This window comes from Wolffia australiana, chromosome 3 (assembly GCF_029677425.1).
Source record: "Wolffia australiana isolate 7733 chromosome 3, ASM2967742v1".
NCBI classification, from domain to species: domain Eukaryota; kingdom Viridiplantae; phylum Streptophyta; class Magnoliopsida; order Alismatales; family Araceae; genus Wolffia; species Wolffia australiana.
The window spans coordinates 11650520-11667841 of record NC_135837.1 but is presented as its reverse complement, the minus strand read 5'-3'; the positions used below and the strand labels follow the sequence as shown (position 1 = coordinate 11667841).

At 38.4% G+C, this 17322-nt stretch overlaps 1 protein-coding gene across 1 annotated transcript; it reads right to left on the bottom strand.

Moving 5' to 3' along the window:
- Window positions 1-1271: 1271 nt before the first annotated feature.
- LOC144700942 (protein RGF1 INDUCIBLE TRANSCRIPTION FACTOR 1-like) lies at window positions 1272-8694 on the bottom strand. The gene is made up of 4 exons (XM_078572543.1): window positions 8314-8694; window positions 5820-5894; window positions 5541-5681; window positions 1272-2815 (listed from the first exon to the last, which is right to left on the bottom strand). Exons 1-4 carry the CDS (start codon window positions 8488-8490, stop codon window positions 2495-2497), a joined length of 714 nt encoding a protein of 237 aa, XP_078428669.1. The 5' UTR covers window positions 8491-8694; the 3' UTR covers window positions 1272-2494.
- Between the last annotated feature and the right edge of the window lie 8628 nt (window positions 8695-17322).

Here is a 17322-nt window from a genome sequence, read left to right as displayed (position 1 = left end):
TTGATTAGGCGGCGGGTGTGAAATTATAAGTTAGCCAATTTTATGGCAGTGTTATAACTATTTTTCCTGGTGTTATAGAATGATCAATAGACATGAATGAACACAACTAATTGATTGACGAAATTTAAATGACCTGATGAGTTTTGCCTCAATAAGCCAGAATGCATGACTTGACGAGAGGGGTTGGTATGACTGATAGGATACACAAATAAAAGAGTCCTTGAAGAACTGTTCATGCTAGAACTATAGATACTACACCACAGAGAAATGAGAGTATGTCCTCTTCAATCTTATAAATATAAACTGCCTCATAAAGCCTTCCAAACCTAAGAAAGAGATGATCCCAAACAAATTCATGCAAGATGATCACTATAAAAGGTCACATCTCAATCAATTCATCCTTTTTTGTTGATAGCCAAACCAGGACTTTTAAACGATACAGTCTTGGACAGGCTGATTGGGCCTTCAACCTGATACTTCAAGTAAAATATAACTAGTAGACTATGATAATGCACAAGATAGAACATGAATCATCTTTCCTTCTTATGAGTCATCTATCATTCTTATTCTTCAACATTAACTGGCAATGTTCTCACCATTGCACAAATTGCCATGTTTAGCTTCAAATCTGATTTTATTTGAAGTTACATGCAGGTTAATTAAAAAAAGGCAGAAATAGTGCAAGTATTTGGTTTTTGAGAATTGGTGATCTCATTTTTAAAAATTTTGATAGTGGAATCTCCCACTCCATCATCCCAAATATTTACTCACTAAGTTTTACCAGAGAAAAAATATTTGCATCCATGTAAACAAGTTATACCAAGGTTTGAGGTGGAATTACAAGTTTTACACGATACTTGGGTATTGGACAAAAATACCAACAAGCTTTTTGTCCTTTCTTGTTCCCCACTTTCTGACTCCCGTACATTAGTCAACTCAAACTCCCGAGCAACGTGGCATCATCCGATTTAATCTGGAACCAACGCCACGTGTCATCACCTTATTGCTCAATGGGGTCGTCGCTGCCGGACACGAGCCTGTTGACTGGCACGTGATCACAGCAGGTCCGTACAGGAGGGACATGAAGGTAAAAAGTAAAGAGAGAAAGGGTAAAAAGGTCCTTGCCAACGCGCGAGTCACGTGATAAAGACGGCGTCCTTGTCAGAAGAGCGCCGACTCGCCGCCATTCGCGCCGCCACGTCATTCAAAGGGCCGCAGGCCACGTCACAGGGGCAAAAGTGTAAGAAAAATTAGTGTTAGGGAGTAGGATGCAATTTGAAGATAAGTATGCATTCCATCGAGGAAGTTACAAAATTGCCCTCCTCTATCGGCCGGCTTGCAGTGTACAGATCGCCGGCCGACGAGGGGTACCGATGGAAATGCCCGCGTCGGTGCCCTCCCTTGCCTACTGGGGAGAGGCTAGTGAGAGAAAGTACGTGACTGAAGGGAAAGTGAGAGGAGAGAGAAAGAGAAGAGATAAACAAGTGAATAGATATAGAGAGAGGAGGGATCTAGTGAGGGGATGGATAGAGAGAGAAGATGTGGAGAGAAGAGGAGAGAGAACAAGAGAAGGAATAGAGATAGAAGAGGTGGGGAGATAAAGCAAGTGAAGAGATAGAGGGAAGAGGGGAGAGACAGAGCAAGTGAAGGCATACAGAGAGAACGAGGGAAGGGATTGAGAGAGCAGTGGGAGAGAGACAACAAATGAAGGAATAGAGAGTGAGAGAGAGAGCGAGAGAAAGAACAGTAGGAGAGAGAGAGAGAACAAGGGAAGAGACATAGAGAGAGAAGATGAGAGAGATAGAACATGGGAAGGGATAGAGAGAGAGAGAGAACAGTGGAAGTGGGAGAGAGAACAGGAGTGAGAGAGAGAGAACAAGGGAAGGGCGAGAAAAGAGGATAGAGAGAAAACAGGAGTGAGAGAGAGAACAAGGGAAGGGCTACAGAGAAAAGAGCTACAGAGAAAAGAGGATAGAGAGAGAACAGGAGTGAGAGAGAGAGAACAGGAGTGAGAGAGAGAGAACAAGGGAAGGGTTACAGAGAAAAGAGGATAGAGAGAGAACAGGAGTGAGAGAGAGAACAAGGGAAGGGTTACAGAGAAAAGAGGATAGAGAGAGAACAATAGAGGGGAGAACAAGAGAACAAGAGGAGAGAGGCAAAAAGAAACAGAACAATAGAGAACAAGAGGAGAAAGAGCGAGAACAGGAGGGGAGGCAGAACAAGTAAAGGGATAGAAAGAAACAGAACAAGAGAGAAGAGCTAGAGAGAGAAGACGAGAGAGAGAGAGAGAACAGAACAAGAGAGAAGAGCTAGAGAGAGAAGAGGAGAGACAGACAGAACAAGAGAGAAGAGCTAGAGAGAGAAGAGGAGAGAGACAGACAGACAGAACAAGAGAGAGAAAAAGAGAGAGAGAGAGAGAGAGAGAGAGACAGAACAAGAGAGAGAAAGGGAGAGAGAGAGAGAGAAAGGGAGAGAGAGAGATGTAGAGAGATTACTAGGAGAGAGGGGATCTATGGGGGGCGCCCTTCCTGCGGCTGCCTAGAGAGAGAACGATGTGGGGGAGAAAGGCGGCCCCGCCCTTCTTCTTCAGTCCCCCGCACTCCGCCGAGCCGGCACAGCTCAGCCGAGCCGCGCCCGCGCCCCGGCGCCGGAGCGGCCCCTCCAAGATTGAATCGGGCGTGTGCTGGCTCTCGTCCTCCGCGAGATCCGAGCCGTCCATCCGCAGGCTCTCGAAGTGAGAGAAAGCCTCCTCTCTCTCCTCCAACCGGCACAGCACCCCCGACAGATCCCTCCCCCGCACCACCACCCTCTCCACCTGAACTTAGAGAGAGAAAACGTTGTTTGCATGGTCTTTCATTAGAGAGATTACACAAAACTCTAGTTTTTAGAAAGAGAACCCCGATGGGTTTCTAGAGAGAGAGAGACAAGAGAGGGATAGACACGTTGCATGAGGTTTTAGAGAGAGAGACAAGAGAGGGATAGAGAGTTTGCTTGAGTTTTTAGAAAGAGAGACAAGAGAGAGGTTGCATAGACTTGTATTGAGAGGAACAAAGATAACGAGATTGCATGAGTTTTTTGGGAGAAAGATAGAGAGGTTGCATTGGCTTCTGGTGAGAGAAAGAAAGATACAGAGGTTGCATTGGCTTCTGGTGAGAGAAAGAAAGATAGAGAGGTTGCATTGGCTTCTGGAGAGAGAAACAGGAGAAAGATAGAGAGGTTGCATGAGGTTTTAGGGAGAGAGAGAGAGAGAAACAGGAGAAAGAGAGGTTGCATGAGGTTTTAGAGAGAGAAACAAAACAGAGGTTGCATAGGCTTCTAGTTAGAGAAACAAAGATAGAGAGGTTGCATGAGATTTTAGAGAAAGAAACAAGAAACGAAAGATAGAAAGGTTGCATGAGTTTTTAGAGAGAGAAAGAGAGAGGTTGCATAGGCTTCTGGTGAGAGAAACAAAGATAGAGAGGTTGCATCAGTTTGTAGGGAGAGAGAAACAGGAGAAAGATAGAGAAGTTGAATGAGTAGAGAGAGAGAGAGAAAAAAAAAAGGAGAAAGACAGGTTGCATGAGTTTATAGGGAAAGAGAAACAAGAGAAAAATAGAGAGGTTGCATGAGGTTTTAGAGAGAGAAAAAGACACATCGGCCGAAATCGCCAACACAGATAATATCAGAGAGAGAGAGAGTTCGCATCGATTTTCCTTGCTCATTATCTACGTGTTTTAGAGAGATAAAAAAGATTGCATGAATTTTTAGAGAGAAATAAAGAGTCTAAAGATTGTATATATCGACCGACATCGCCAACCCAGAAAATAATATTAGAGAGAGAAAGAGAGTTTGCATGGATTGTCCTTCCTATATGCGTGCTTTAGAGAGATTAAAAAACTTAAAACTGGGAGAGATTGCATGGGTTTCTAGGGAGAGAAACAAGAGATAGAGAGAGGAATAAGGAGTCGCAGAATATTTCGAGATACATCCACCGACACGGCCAACCAAAAAAATTATATTAGAGAGAGAAAGAGAACTGACAAGGGTGGAAGAGAGGAGAAGAGAAGCACTGCATTTGGAAGGATATGACAGAGAGATAACTAGAGAGAGAGATGAGACTGAAAGCATAGGAGTGGAGGGGAGAGAAGCAGGGAGGTTAGAATAATAAGAGAGAGAAAGTAGATGTGAGAGAGGAGTAATAGTTTGACCAGAGAAGAGATTCAGCCAGCTTTTGTTTATTACCTCGAGAGATGAGAGAGGAGAGAGAAACATGTGCTCGTCTGGGTAACATGAGAGAGAAAGAGAGAGAGGCATGTGCTTGCCTGAGCGGGGTCTGTGAGCAGATTTCTCTCTCTGGATGAGAGAAGAGAGTGGCAGACAGAAAGACAGTAAAGATAGAGATAGAAATAGAGAGAGAGAGCAGGAAAGATGTGAGCAGGAGAGTTTCTCTCTCCTTGCGTAAGAAGACAGAGGTAGACCGACAGAGATAGTACAAAGAGAAGAGAGAGAGAGAGATGAAGAGTTAGAGAGAGAGAACATCGGGCCCAACTATGCATTTATGAACAGAAAGGCAGATAGATAATATTTCATCTAAGTAGATGAAAAAGAGTAAGTGTACTGGAAAGAGAATGAAAAAATAAACAAGTATTAGACGGGTTCTCTCTCTGTGTCAGACAGAAACCCAACAGTTTATAAGTTTAGAGAGAGAAAGAGAGAAAAACAACTTTATCTCTCTGGGTATAGTGAACAGAGAGAGAGAAATATCAGTAGAGAGTAGAAAGAGAAGAGTTTTGAAGTTTAGAGAGAGAAAGAGAGGGCAATAACTTTTATCTCTCTGAGTGTAAGTTGAAAGAGAGACAGAAAGAAGGATGGAAACCTTGGAGGGGAGAAAAACTTCAGTAGAGAACAGAAGACGAGTTTAGAAGTTTAGAGAGAGAAAGCGAGGAAACCAACCTTGATCTCCATGGGTACATTAAGAAGAGAGAGATGGAAAACTGGAAGTGAAAAATATCAGTAGTGAGCAGAAGACGAGTTTAGAGAGAGAAAGCGAGGGAAACAGCTTTATCTCTCTGGGTATGTCAAGAAGAGAGAGTGTGATATCAGAAGAGAGTGGGAAGACAACAGACTAGAAGTTTAGAGAGAGAAAGGGAGGTAAACGAGGGAGACAGAGAGAGAGGAGATATCAGTAGAGAGTGGGAAGACAACAGACTAGAAGTTTAGAGAGAGAAAGCGAGGGAAACAGCTTTATCTCTCTGGGTAAATCAAGAAGAGAGAAAGAGAGAGAGAGAGAGATATCAGTAGAGAGTGGGAAGATAAGAGACTTGAAGTTTAGATAGAGAAAGGGAGGGAAATAACTTTATCTATCTGGGTACTCAGAAGAGAAATCAAAGTATGATAGAGGTGTAGCAACCAGATAGAGAGAGAGAGATTTGGAGAGATGGGAGTAGCTAGAGAGAGAGACAGACAGACAGACAGAGATTCAAACCTTGCAAGAGAGAGAGAGCATAAGTGAAAGGAGAGCAGTGAAAGTATGATAGAGATAGAGAGAGAGAGATGCAAACCTTGCAAGAGAGAGAGCAGAAGTGGAAAGGCTCTTGGAGAATCCTGTCACAGGTCAGGCAGACATTGCCAGAGCCCTTGAAAGGCCTGGACTGGGGCCGCTGCTTCAAGAACACCACCTTGGCGCTGTTAATGGTGTAGGGCTGCCACCCAACCACCGAAAACCCACCAAGAATAACATCAGTTCCACGAACCCGGACGCCCAAAAGGACCACATAAATGATCCCCCAAACCTTATATTTAATTAATCCACTCAATAAAGTTCTTCCTCGTTATATCACCTGCACGAAGGAGCAGTCTATCAGCTTCTCCAGGTCGTCCAGCCTCACCACGTCGTGATAAACGTACCTCCTCACCTGTCAAATCATATCCCATGTCGTCATCCCTCTGTGCCTTAATCTTTACATCGTTATCTATCACGATATCTCTCTCTCTCTAAACAGCATATAAGACTTTTATGCATAAAAATTCTATCACCATCTCTCTCTCTAACCAACATCATATAAGACTTTTATGCATCAAAATCTATCGCTATCTCTCTCTAAACAACACCATATATGACTTTTATGCATTAAAAATCTATCACCATCTCTCTCTCTCTAAACAACATCATATTAGGCTTTTATGCATAAAAAATCTTTCACCATCGCTCTCTCTCTAAACAACATCATAGAAGACTTTTAATGCATAAAAAATCTATCACCATCTCTCTCTCAAAACAACATCATATAAGACTTTTATGCATTATCAAGATGGCCAACAGTTACTCTATATCGCTCTCTCTCTATCTATTTATCCATCCATATATATCTCTCTATCTACTTCTCTATCTACATATATCTACCTCTATCTATGTATCTTTCTATATATATATATATATATATCTAACTATCCATTTATCTATCTATCTCTCTATATATTTCTCTACCTATTTATAAATATATACTACATATATCTCTATAAATCTATGCTTCTGCATATCTGTCTATCTTATCTCAATCCTACAAAATCTCTTCAGTTTCTATTTATCTATCTAGCTATCTAGTTGTCTGTCGTACAATGTTCCTCGTTTCTCTCTCTACCCATCTAGTATCTATCTTTCCATGTATCAGTATCACTGTATATCGCTGTCATGTCTCCCTCTGGGGAACAGGTCCATAGCACAAGTTTTTACACTGCCAATTACCCCAGCTCCCCGCTTGACAGAAGTAAAACCAAGTTCAAGTTCGACTGCAAAACTAGAACTTTCTCTCTCTAGATCTCTCTTTCTCGCTCTATGGGCATGGTTATCTCTGCTAGTGCAAGAGGGGAGTGGGTGGCCAGCACTTCGCATGCGGGGAATATGTCTGGAGGGGCCTTTACAAAATTAAAAAAAGGAAAGGAGAGAAGTGCCATTATTACCCACGGATAGGAGCCCCTACCTCCCCGCATGGAGACAAACCCCTTTCTCTCTCTATCTCTATCTCTCTCTCTCTCACTTTCATTGGAAGCAGAAAGATCTAAGTTTCTCCTCCATTTGGAAAAAAGTCTTCTTGGCTAGAATTGCCCTTTTTATGGCGGTTCAAAGTTATGCGATGGCTCTTTCTCTCTCTACCCCATCCAAAGGGAGAAGAGCCTCATCTTGACGAGAATTGGAAGCTGGTTTGTTTCTAATCTCTCTCTCTCCCATATCAGACATGGGTAGAGAGAGAGATGGAGAATTGGAAGTTTAGACACTGATTTGTGACCTAGAGAGAGGTTAGATAGAATAGGGTGGGCAAGACCTTGGAATTGTTCAAAGCAAGAGCAATTCAAAACAGAGAAAGAAAGAGACGGAATTTGAAAGTTCTGTTGAGAGATGAGAGGAGAGAGAAGAGAGTGCAACTGGAACTGCTTTGAGCAATTCTGGTCATAAGTTAAAAGATATGAGTAGAGAGAGAATGAACTATATGTGTAGATAGGGACTGCACAAAGTATGCGCAATTCAAGGCCCTGGTAAAAAATGAGTAGAGAGAGAGAGAGAGAGTTGAGCAAAGTTAGAGAGAGGTCTAGGAGAGAAGGAGATGGTGGGAGAGGTGGGCTGAGGTGGAGAGAGAGAAGGCACTACGCATAACTTGAGACTGCCCAAAACATGAGCAGTTCATGCTAAAATATGGATAGAGAGAGAGATGACTAGAGAGAGAAGGGAGTATGCATAACTGGGGACGCCCAAAACATGAGCAATTCCGAGCAGTGCTAAAATATGGGTAGAGAGAGATGTCTAGAGAGAGAAGGGAGCATGCTTAACTTGGGACTACCCAAAACATGAGCAAAATTCAGAGCAACGCTAAAACATGACTAGAGAGAGAAAGGAGTATGCATAACTTGGGACTGCCCAAAACATGAGCAATTCATAGCAACGCTAAAATATGGGTAGAGAGAGAGAGAAGGGAGTACGCATAACTTGGGCCTGCCCAAAACATGAGCAAGTCATAGCAACGCTAAAAAATGGGTAGAGAGAGAGAGAGAGATGACTAGAGAGAGAAGGGAGTATGCATAACCGGGAACTGCCCAAAACATGTGCAATTCATAGCAATGTTAAAATATGGGTAGAGAGAGAGAGAGAAGGGAGTATGCATAACTTGGGTCTGCCCAAACCATGAGCAATTCAGAGTAATGCTAAAACACGGGTAGAGAGAGAAAGGAAAAGGCACAAACTTTGGACTACCCAAGACATGCGCAATTGAGAGCATAGCTTAAGAATGAGTGTAGAGAGAGAAGTAGAGAGAGAAGATGTAGAGAGAGAAGAGGGTGTACCTGGAGAAGAGGGTGAGAGAGGTGGGCAGGGGTGGAAGCGCAGTGTGGGCAGATGCTACGGCAGCAGCCAAGGCAGAAGATGTTCTTCTCGTTCTTCTTGCGGTGTTCATGGAGAGAGCAGCCGGAGAAGAATCCCTCCTCCAACAAGAGCCCCCCCAGCCATGCCGGCATACCCATGACTTACTCTCTGTACACCCCACTCCAATTCGACCAGTCCGCGGCGAAAATTACACCAAATCTCTCTCTAGCCACGATTCGGCGTCTCTTTCGTCTCTTTCTCTCTCTACCCAGCAGCAGATTTTATGGACGAACCTTATCGACTCTTCCCTCCCTATTTATAGAACAAGGCCTTCTCTTCTTCTCTTCCATCCTACGTTAGCTCTCTCTCTCTAGAGAGAGAAAGTAAAATAGAGAGTAGAGAGAGAGGGGGGATTGAGTTGCCGCCTCTTGGGAGAGAATCAAAGAAAGATTTCACGCAATTCCCGGATGGGCTGCGCAGTTAATGCGCGGGACCTCTAAACCGATCATCCCTATTAAGAGAGAGAGAGGGGTAGAGAGAGAAGTAGAGAGAGAGAGAGACTACATTAGAGTGAGAATGAGCGAAGCACAGAGATGGAGAGCGTTCAACTCTGCCCGTCTGCTGTTACTGCTGCTGCAGCCAACCGCGAGGAACAATAAGACAGCCGACCCCTACCCACCAATCCTACTACCGTAATCTCTCTCTCTTTCAACCTGTCCTTCTCTCTCTAGCTCTCTCTACCTCTTTCCCTCTTGTTCTCTCTCTAGCTCTCTCTAGCTCTCTCTACCTCTTTCCCTCTTGTTCTCTCTCTAGCTCTCTCTATCTCTGTATCTAGTTCTCTCTCTAGCTCTCTCGATCTCTGTCTCTAGTTATCTCTCTTCCTCTCTCTCTAGCGATGTGTCTATCTCTCTACCTCTCTCTCTAGCGATGTGTCTATCTCTCTACCTCTCTCTCCATTGATGTATCTCTCTCTCAAGTTCGGTCTCTCTGTCTCTAGTTCTATCTCTATGTCTATTTCTCTTTAGTTCTATCTCTCAGTATCTCTGTCAGTCTCTCTCTAGTTCTCCCACTATCAATGTCTGTTTCTTTCTCTAGTTCTCTCACTATCTATATCTCTCTCTCTCTCTGAAGTTCTCTCACCATCCATGTCTATCTCTCTCTCAAGTTCTCTTTCAAGCTGTTTGTCTCTCTGTCTCTAGTTCTATCTCTATCTATGTCTATCTCTCTCTAAGTTCTCTCACTATCTACGTCTATCTCTCACTAGTTCTCTCACTATTTATGTCTATCTCTCTTATGTTCTCTCACTATCTAATTATCTATATCCATCTCGCACTTAAATTCTCTCAGTATCTATATCTATCTCTCTCAAGCTCTCTCACTATCAATATCTATGTCTCTATCAAATTCTCTCAATATCTATATCTATCTCTCTCTCATGTTCCCTCACTATCTATGTCTATCTAGTTCTCTCACTATCTATGTCTATCTCTCTCTCTAGTTCTCTCACTATCTATGTCTATCTCTCTCTATAGTTCTCTCACTATCTATGTCTATCTCTCTCTCTAGTTCTCTAACTATCTATTTCTATCTCTATAGTTCTATCACTATCTATGTCTATCTCCCTCTCAAGTTCTCTCACTATCTACATCTATCTCTCACTAGTTCTCTCACTATCTATGTCTATCTCTCTCTAGTTCTCTCACTATCTATGTCTATCTCTCTCTAGTTCTCTCACTCTCTATTTCTTTCTCTCTCTAGCTCTCTTTTCTCTTTCTCTCTCTAGTTATCTCATTCTCTCTCTACTCGGTGAATTCCTTGTTTTTATGGCTTAAAGACTCGGTCTTTATTTTTTACCTCTTCTCGGGCGCAGCACCCGCCCGGCGAGGATCGCTCTTACCCGGCAGACAAAATAACCCTACTTTTAGCATAATTTACCCTTTTGCCACTAAAGAGATCAGTCCGAACGAACTTTGACTGTGGGAACTGTGCGCAAACCCACGTGTTCTCTTCTGCGATGTTCGTACGATCCTGAAAAACCACCTCATTAATTCAACAATTACAGAATTACCTTCTTCTATTTCACTTATGCCCTTCTTGAAAACGCCCTGCCATATTTAGTATTGCTTTTCTGCCCTCCTTGAGACTAGCTCCACATGATTGAGAGAAAGCCCTGAAGTTGTAGAAATTTTGTTTTACCCTTTGCACGTTTTAAAAAACCTTTTTTTATTTTAGATATGCCCTCAATAGACTGGCTCCACATGATTGAGAGAAAGCCCTGAAGTTGTAGCAATTGTTTTGTTGCCCTCCTTGAGACAATCTCCACTTGATCCAGAGAAAGCCCTGAAGTTATAAAAATTGGGTTTTTGACCTTTCAACGAGTTCTTTTCCCTCAATTTGTTCTAGTTTAGAATTTAGGAGGCACGAGTAAGACAGCAACATCAATAATTGAGGGCACCTGAGGGGTTTCCTGGTAAAGTTTTCCCCCAATTTGGAACTTAGTGTACTGTAAATTGATGGTTAAAAAAACTAGTGGAATGGAATGTATTTGATTATTGGGTAGCCTCAGGGAAATTTTATTATAAAATTCTTGCATGGGTGGACTCCATTTGACAAGGTTTTTGTACTTATGCTGACGGTAGATCTGACATTTTTTGTGCAATATCCAAATAGTGAAATGAAATGCCATGTTAGAAATTACATTAGTATTTATGTTGTCTGAAAACATTTTTCAGATACATTACATCATTACTCGTCTGATAATAGTTTATTATATGTATTGGCACGTGCCGTAGAATGATCTTTCATAGGTAAGAATAATGGAAACCTTATGGTAAAGTAAGTTATTATCTAGATATTTGTCTAATTACAAAATATGAACACTGTGGATCTATCAGTATAAGTTTCTAGAATAACAGATATTAGGAAGATAGAGCCCGTTGTTTTTTACATAATAATTTTTATTTCATCAAAAATATGGGTTTGTTTTTCTCGTTGTAATCCTATTGAATTCTTTCTGTAACTTTCAATCCCTTGTAGAGAATGATTTTTAAATCTCAAAATTTTCGTTCTTTTAAAATTAGTAAGTATAAGATAACCAAAATAGTAAATATGAAATACTACTAACAAATTATCCCACAATACATTGGCACTTTCACATTGACGTCAAATAACACTGAATGGGAAGTTTTAGTCAAAACATTTTGATTGCATAGGATATTCCATCTATGCCATTGAATTGCATTTTCGAAAATAAAACAAATAACATTGAAATTTATCGTATACTACATATGTATATAACTAATATCATTCAGCTTATTTTCGAGGGAATTGCAAATTTAAATGTAATTAAAACAAAAAGTGTTTACCTAAAGCGAGAGTCTATTCATCTACTTGGATTTGTATCCAAAATGAATACACGTTCATGTCAGATTTACATACTTTGGAACGTGATGGATTTATAATCACCTTTTTTTCGATTCGTGAAATAAAATCAACTCCAAACAATCGTCATTTTTTAGAGTCATTTTATTTTATTATGGGAGTTATCTTATTGTTATGGTCATGTAAGATACTACTGTAATCATGTTGTTTCTGTAATTTTATATTACGTTTGACATTTAAAATTTTCAATTCCCAAGGATGTATTAAAATTAATATTTCATTTATAATTATATTAAAATAAACACATCGTATTATTTTCAAAATATTGGACAAAAATTTGTAAATATTGCACCTTTTGGATTCCCAGCAACACTATTGATGATATCGTATCTTAACTCATACATATTTTTAATCCTATTTATCTCGGTCACAGATATGCCTTCAAGCTAGAGGATGGCAAAATATATAATATAGCCACCAAGGACAAAAAGTTAGCCTGATGCTTCACTTGTTCCTAAAAATGAGTGATTATTCATTGACGAGAAATTTGAGAGTAATGGAGAAATAAAATATCAAATATTTTAAATTTTTATCCACCAATGCCTTCTGTATGTTTTTTGAAATGATCGTATAAGTGAAAAATATTCATATCATTAATTATTTACATCAAAATTTTCATTTTAATCAATTTCATTATTTGTTGGATTGACTTTTTCAGAACATTTCCTCCTATACAATTTAAATATTCTAAAATAAAATTCTTAGTGGATAATTTGTGTGTTGATAGTTCTTATATTCTCATTACATATAATCAATTAGCATCAAATAAAAAATCCATTATATTTTTATTTTTTACACAAATCCTTATTTTTTAAAGATCGTCTAAATTCATTTTTCAAAAAACTGAGTTTATTTCTGTTGCAAATATCCTGTAGTGCGTTTGATCTCCTAAAAATCCATCACGAATACAGGCACGTTAGTTTGGTTGGAGAACTAGAACCTATCAATACATGGGACCCTATGTTAGCTCCATTCTATTTTCTATAATATCAAACTATATTTTCTATCAGCTGAAAATGGAAAAATGACTAGATGAACCAAAAAAAAAAAAATTTCCAAGAAGAATGTAAGTTTTCGATGAACAGAAATCATTTCAAATCCTGTATAAACGTCATCATGAATTTGGTAAACTGTGCCTTATGAAACTCCAAGAGGTACATTTGCATCTGGCATGTTTGAAGACATGATTCATGTAGATCTATAAATATATAACTTCACAATAAATTTTGCTATCACGTAGGCTTATAATTCAAACAAAATCTATCAGTAAGTGAGCCTTTGACTTAAAAAACAAGGTGTGATGTTTTTTGATTTGAAAAAAAGCCTTTATTTTAGATACAATAACTTTAAGACTGACATGAAATTATTGTTGTTGTTTTTTTGAGTATCAAAGAATAAACTGCACTGTCAGAAAACCATGATTTTGTGACTTCATCTAAATACAATGTCTTATATAATACTAACATTATTAGAATATTTTTGTCAATTTTTTCACTTCACAAGTTTACTTTGTCAACTAGTTATAGACTTTCGAAAATAATTTCAAGTAATAAGGTAAAAATAATCTAGTTCATTAAATGTGTCCTCATCTCTATGAAGGTATGGAAAATTTGAAATTCATGTGTTTTCGTGTGATGATAGTTGAGTTATTATAATGAATATCTAATAATCTTATTAGAGTTGTTAATATTTTCTATCAAACACCAGTATCATGTGACACGATAGGCAATGGGAATAATGAAGAGTGAGTTTTTCTCAGATAATTTAAAGTTCAAGAAAATTAAATTATATTTATTAAAAATACTAGTTTTACATAAATTTCATTCCAGCATTTAATAAGCTACCTGGAGTAGCTGTTCGCTTATATTGTATACCTTATTCCTTGGAGGACTTGTAAAAGCATCTTTGGTGAATAATGACATGGAAATTTTTACAACTATTTAACATTTATAAAATTAATAAAAGGATTTATTTATATTTATATTTTAGGAAATCAAAATTATCTACTTCTTCGTTCATATGTCACTACTTTTGAAGCTAGATCCCAGTTTTAAAATTTGATCTAATACAGTGTGATATGAAACAAAACAGAAGGGATGACTTTGGTAATATTTTTTACTGGCATTGGCCATTGGTCACATCATATTGAAATAATAATTAAGTTTATTATTGAGATCCAAAAAAATCTCATCATACTAAACATGATTTCGTGCATGTTAATGCATTGAAACATATTCACGTTAACTCATTGAAGAAACTTGGACAAAGCAAATGACATAGAAAACGTTGAGAAATGGAAAAAATATGTTAATAGCTAAGGAAAGCAACTTGCAATACCTATTTAACAAACTGAATTATATTGTGTAAAAAACATTATCCACTTATGTACAATAGATTGTGAGGTTTTGTTAACTATCCTAAGACATCAAGAAATTATGTCACATAATAATTTATGTAACGATTTTTTTTTCTTAATTCAAATATTAAATAAAACTATATATTTTTTGGGGTTAACTCAACTCTAAGTTTATTTTGTCACATTTTTGGAGAAATTCCAATTTTGAGGAATCTTAACATCAAAAAGGAAAGATGTTATTGTTAGTCAGAGTACCATGAATCTTTGTCAAGATAAATTCTATGGAATTAATGGTCTTTCAAATTGAATTTTAAACTAGCTACAAGAACCAGGTAGTCATGTGAGATAAATAATAATTAATATTTATTATTGAAGAAAATATTGATACCTACTATTAAACTTTAAAGATGAATTAAAATATTCCTACTGCTAAGGAAATCAATAATAATAAGTCCTGGAGATTTTATTAAAATTTACAGAATGACATCAGTACTTGTATTTGCTTATGAAAAAAATTTCTACAAGAGTTGGGATGTCTGCATTATTACGAAAGTCTGAAAATAACTAAACATAACTGAAATGATGTTTCCATGACGGATAAAATAATACAAAGTACTATAAGCCTATGTAACAGTACGAGTATATTTTTAATAGAGATTTCAAATATTTACAACAATTTATTTGTTTAAAATCAATAATATTTTGATTTTGATGACACCGTTTTATTGTTGCCGGTTCTAAATTTCCTAAGTGAACAGTGAATCAAGCTCTTATGCTTGAACATAGCTGATTCAATTTATAATGGTGAGCTGATGAGGCATCGCTTTTCTATATCCCCAAACCTCTCCAGTTATAAATAATAAAATATTATACGTCTTTACATGATGCAGACTTTTCATACTGCGATAAGAGAACGCGTCACAATCCATTTTAAATGTAATATCAGAGGTATACAAAACAAACTTGGCGTCAGAGCACAGAATTATAGAATAAGATATTACCAAAATCTTTGGGAAAGTCTTAAAGCTTGGACCTCACAAAATTAATCTCCTCGGATTTTCTGAGTCTGATAATAGACATAGCCCACGAGATTGAGTTTTCTTGAGTGGTAAATAACACCTAATTGACATGAATATTCATATTAAATTCTAAGATGTGACAAGAAATCGCTGTCATCTGTGAGAGGATCCTAAACTTAGGGTTCCATTTTCTCATATTAAATCTTACCTCAATAAAGACGAGATAGAATGAACTTGACGTTCAGAAAGGTGTACGATTTTGATGGGAAAATGCCGGCTGTAAATTTCTGAGGCTTTATTTTAACTCTAGCACGCTTTCACCAAGTCCAGACAAGAGTAATCACGGGTAGCTGTGAACTCTCATAACTTATTTAAAGATTTCTTCAATCTGAATGGAATTCACATGCCGAACTCTTTTATTATTTAAATATCATGGGTCACATATGATTTGGCGGATGGGAAAAATATCATACAAGTTTATCATGTAATTATTTTATGAATGTTCGAGTTTATGGCACTAATGCAGTATAATTCAAGCTCTTCTGTGAAATCTTCAAGGTGCTCAGTGGTGTCCTTTCTCTTTACATGTCACGTGGAGTATGGCCCTCTAGAGATCGCACAAAAGGCAGGATTTCATCGAGAAGATGTCTTAAATGTTTCTTATTTTATTTTTGCGGCCTATCACTCATCGTTTCCAATAAAAAAAAAACTATCTTTCCATCATCAGACCCAAGACCCACAAATAAATAGCTCGCACTTATTGTGGTTCCAAGCTTGGAAAGAACACCCACTCTCTCACAGGTCATTAAATTCTCAGAAAACTCCTGCAGTAAAAACCAGAAAGATGCCGACTTCATCCAGAAAAAAAAAGTCTATCTCCCAGTACGTAATAACAAACCATGACCAAACTCCCATCTTTTCTTAGGATCTGATATTGGTCAAACAAGTGGTCAGCAAGACTTGAAAGGGTTTGAGAAGGGTCCCTTGGAGTTCTACCCAAGTTAAGTTTTTCAAGGATATAGAAACCCTAGTCACCAGATACGGCCAAGAAGAAAGGTGGGCAGATATATTTCAGTCAGCTGTTATTAGGTCAGATATAATAATGCCAATGAGACTTTTATTGTCTTGGCTTCATTTCTCTTTCACTTGCAGAGAAGGGGTGCGGCAAGGCTTGCCTAGTTCCTAGCTCTCAGTTGTCTCAACCAGTCAAGTTCTCTTCTTTGACTGATGCCCCACTTGCCCATGTGATCTCTGCTCTCTAAAATTATTGCCAACTTAATTCCACTTGTCACAGTCATAGCGTGGCAGGCTGCACTGAAGTGGAAATCTGTCTAAAGAGTTTGCTGGAAAGAGAGAAGCCCAATCAATCACTTGACATTTCAAATGATTGATATCAGTTTCCGGGTCGAGTAGAGAAAATTATTTGAACCGCTCACGTCTTCCAACTATTCACCTGCTTAACAATACCACCCAATGAATTAATAGAGATGAATTATTGAAGAACGCAGAGGAGAAGCTGATTTTACCATGCCCAATTCATTATTTTCAGTAAAATGTCTCTGTGATTTTAGTAATTCTGGTTCAGATTTTTGTCGGAGTTTTTGCTCATCTTGGACTTATTTATGATGGTGTAAACTATTGAAAAAAGCAATTGTTTTGGTGTAAAATTCTCGTTTGAAACTTACAAATCTTCATCACAATAGACCCAGAATTTTTTTTCTTAAGATACTGAGAAGCAAGCGGGTTATCTAAAAAAACATCGTTTTAATTAAGAGTAAATCATCAACGATAATAAACCTTGATATAAAAAAACAAGAAACTTACTATGTTTTCTTACTATCCATGCCCAAGTTCTCCAGATTCACGAGACACCCATGTATGAAGGACGCGCCTATTGATTAAAAAAACTTGGCTATACTCGTTTATATGAATTACAAGGTAAATTATCTGCGTTAGCCACGATTCTCAATAAACTAATAGCAATGCAAGGATTTTGAGGATCTCTGCTGTTTACTTTATGTACTATTCCCCTAAATTCTTAGACACTGTGGAGAATCTTTTGGCAATTGCGATTTTATGGCAGTTTTATTGAGCTCTTAAAGTCCATGAATCGTCTTCTTCATTGGCGACACTTGGACAGTTAAGTTACACGGCAAAAAACAGAGTTTTCCATG

Coding starts and splice junctions, on each gene's coding strand:
- LOC144700942 (XM_078572543.1), bottom strand. CDS start 8,490: ATGGGTATGCCGGCATGGCTGGGGGGGCTCTTGTTGGAGGAGGGATTC. Junction 5,895..8,313: donor TCTCTCACCCTCTTCTCCAG/GTACACCCTCTT, acceptor ATGATTTGACAG/GTGAGGAGGTACGTTTATCA. Junction 5,682..5,819: donor TAGACTGCTCCTTCGTGCAG/GTGATATAACGA, acceptor GTTGGGTGGCAG/CCCTACACCATTAACAGCGC.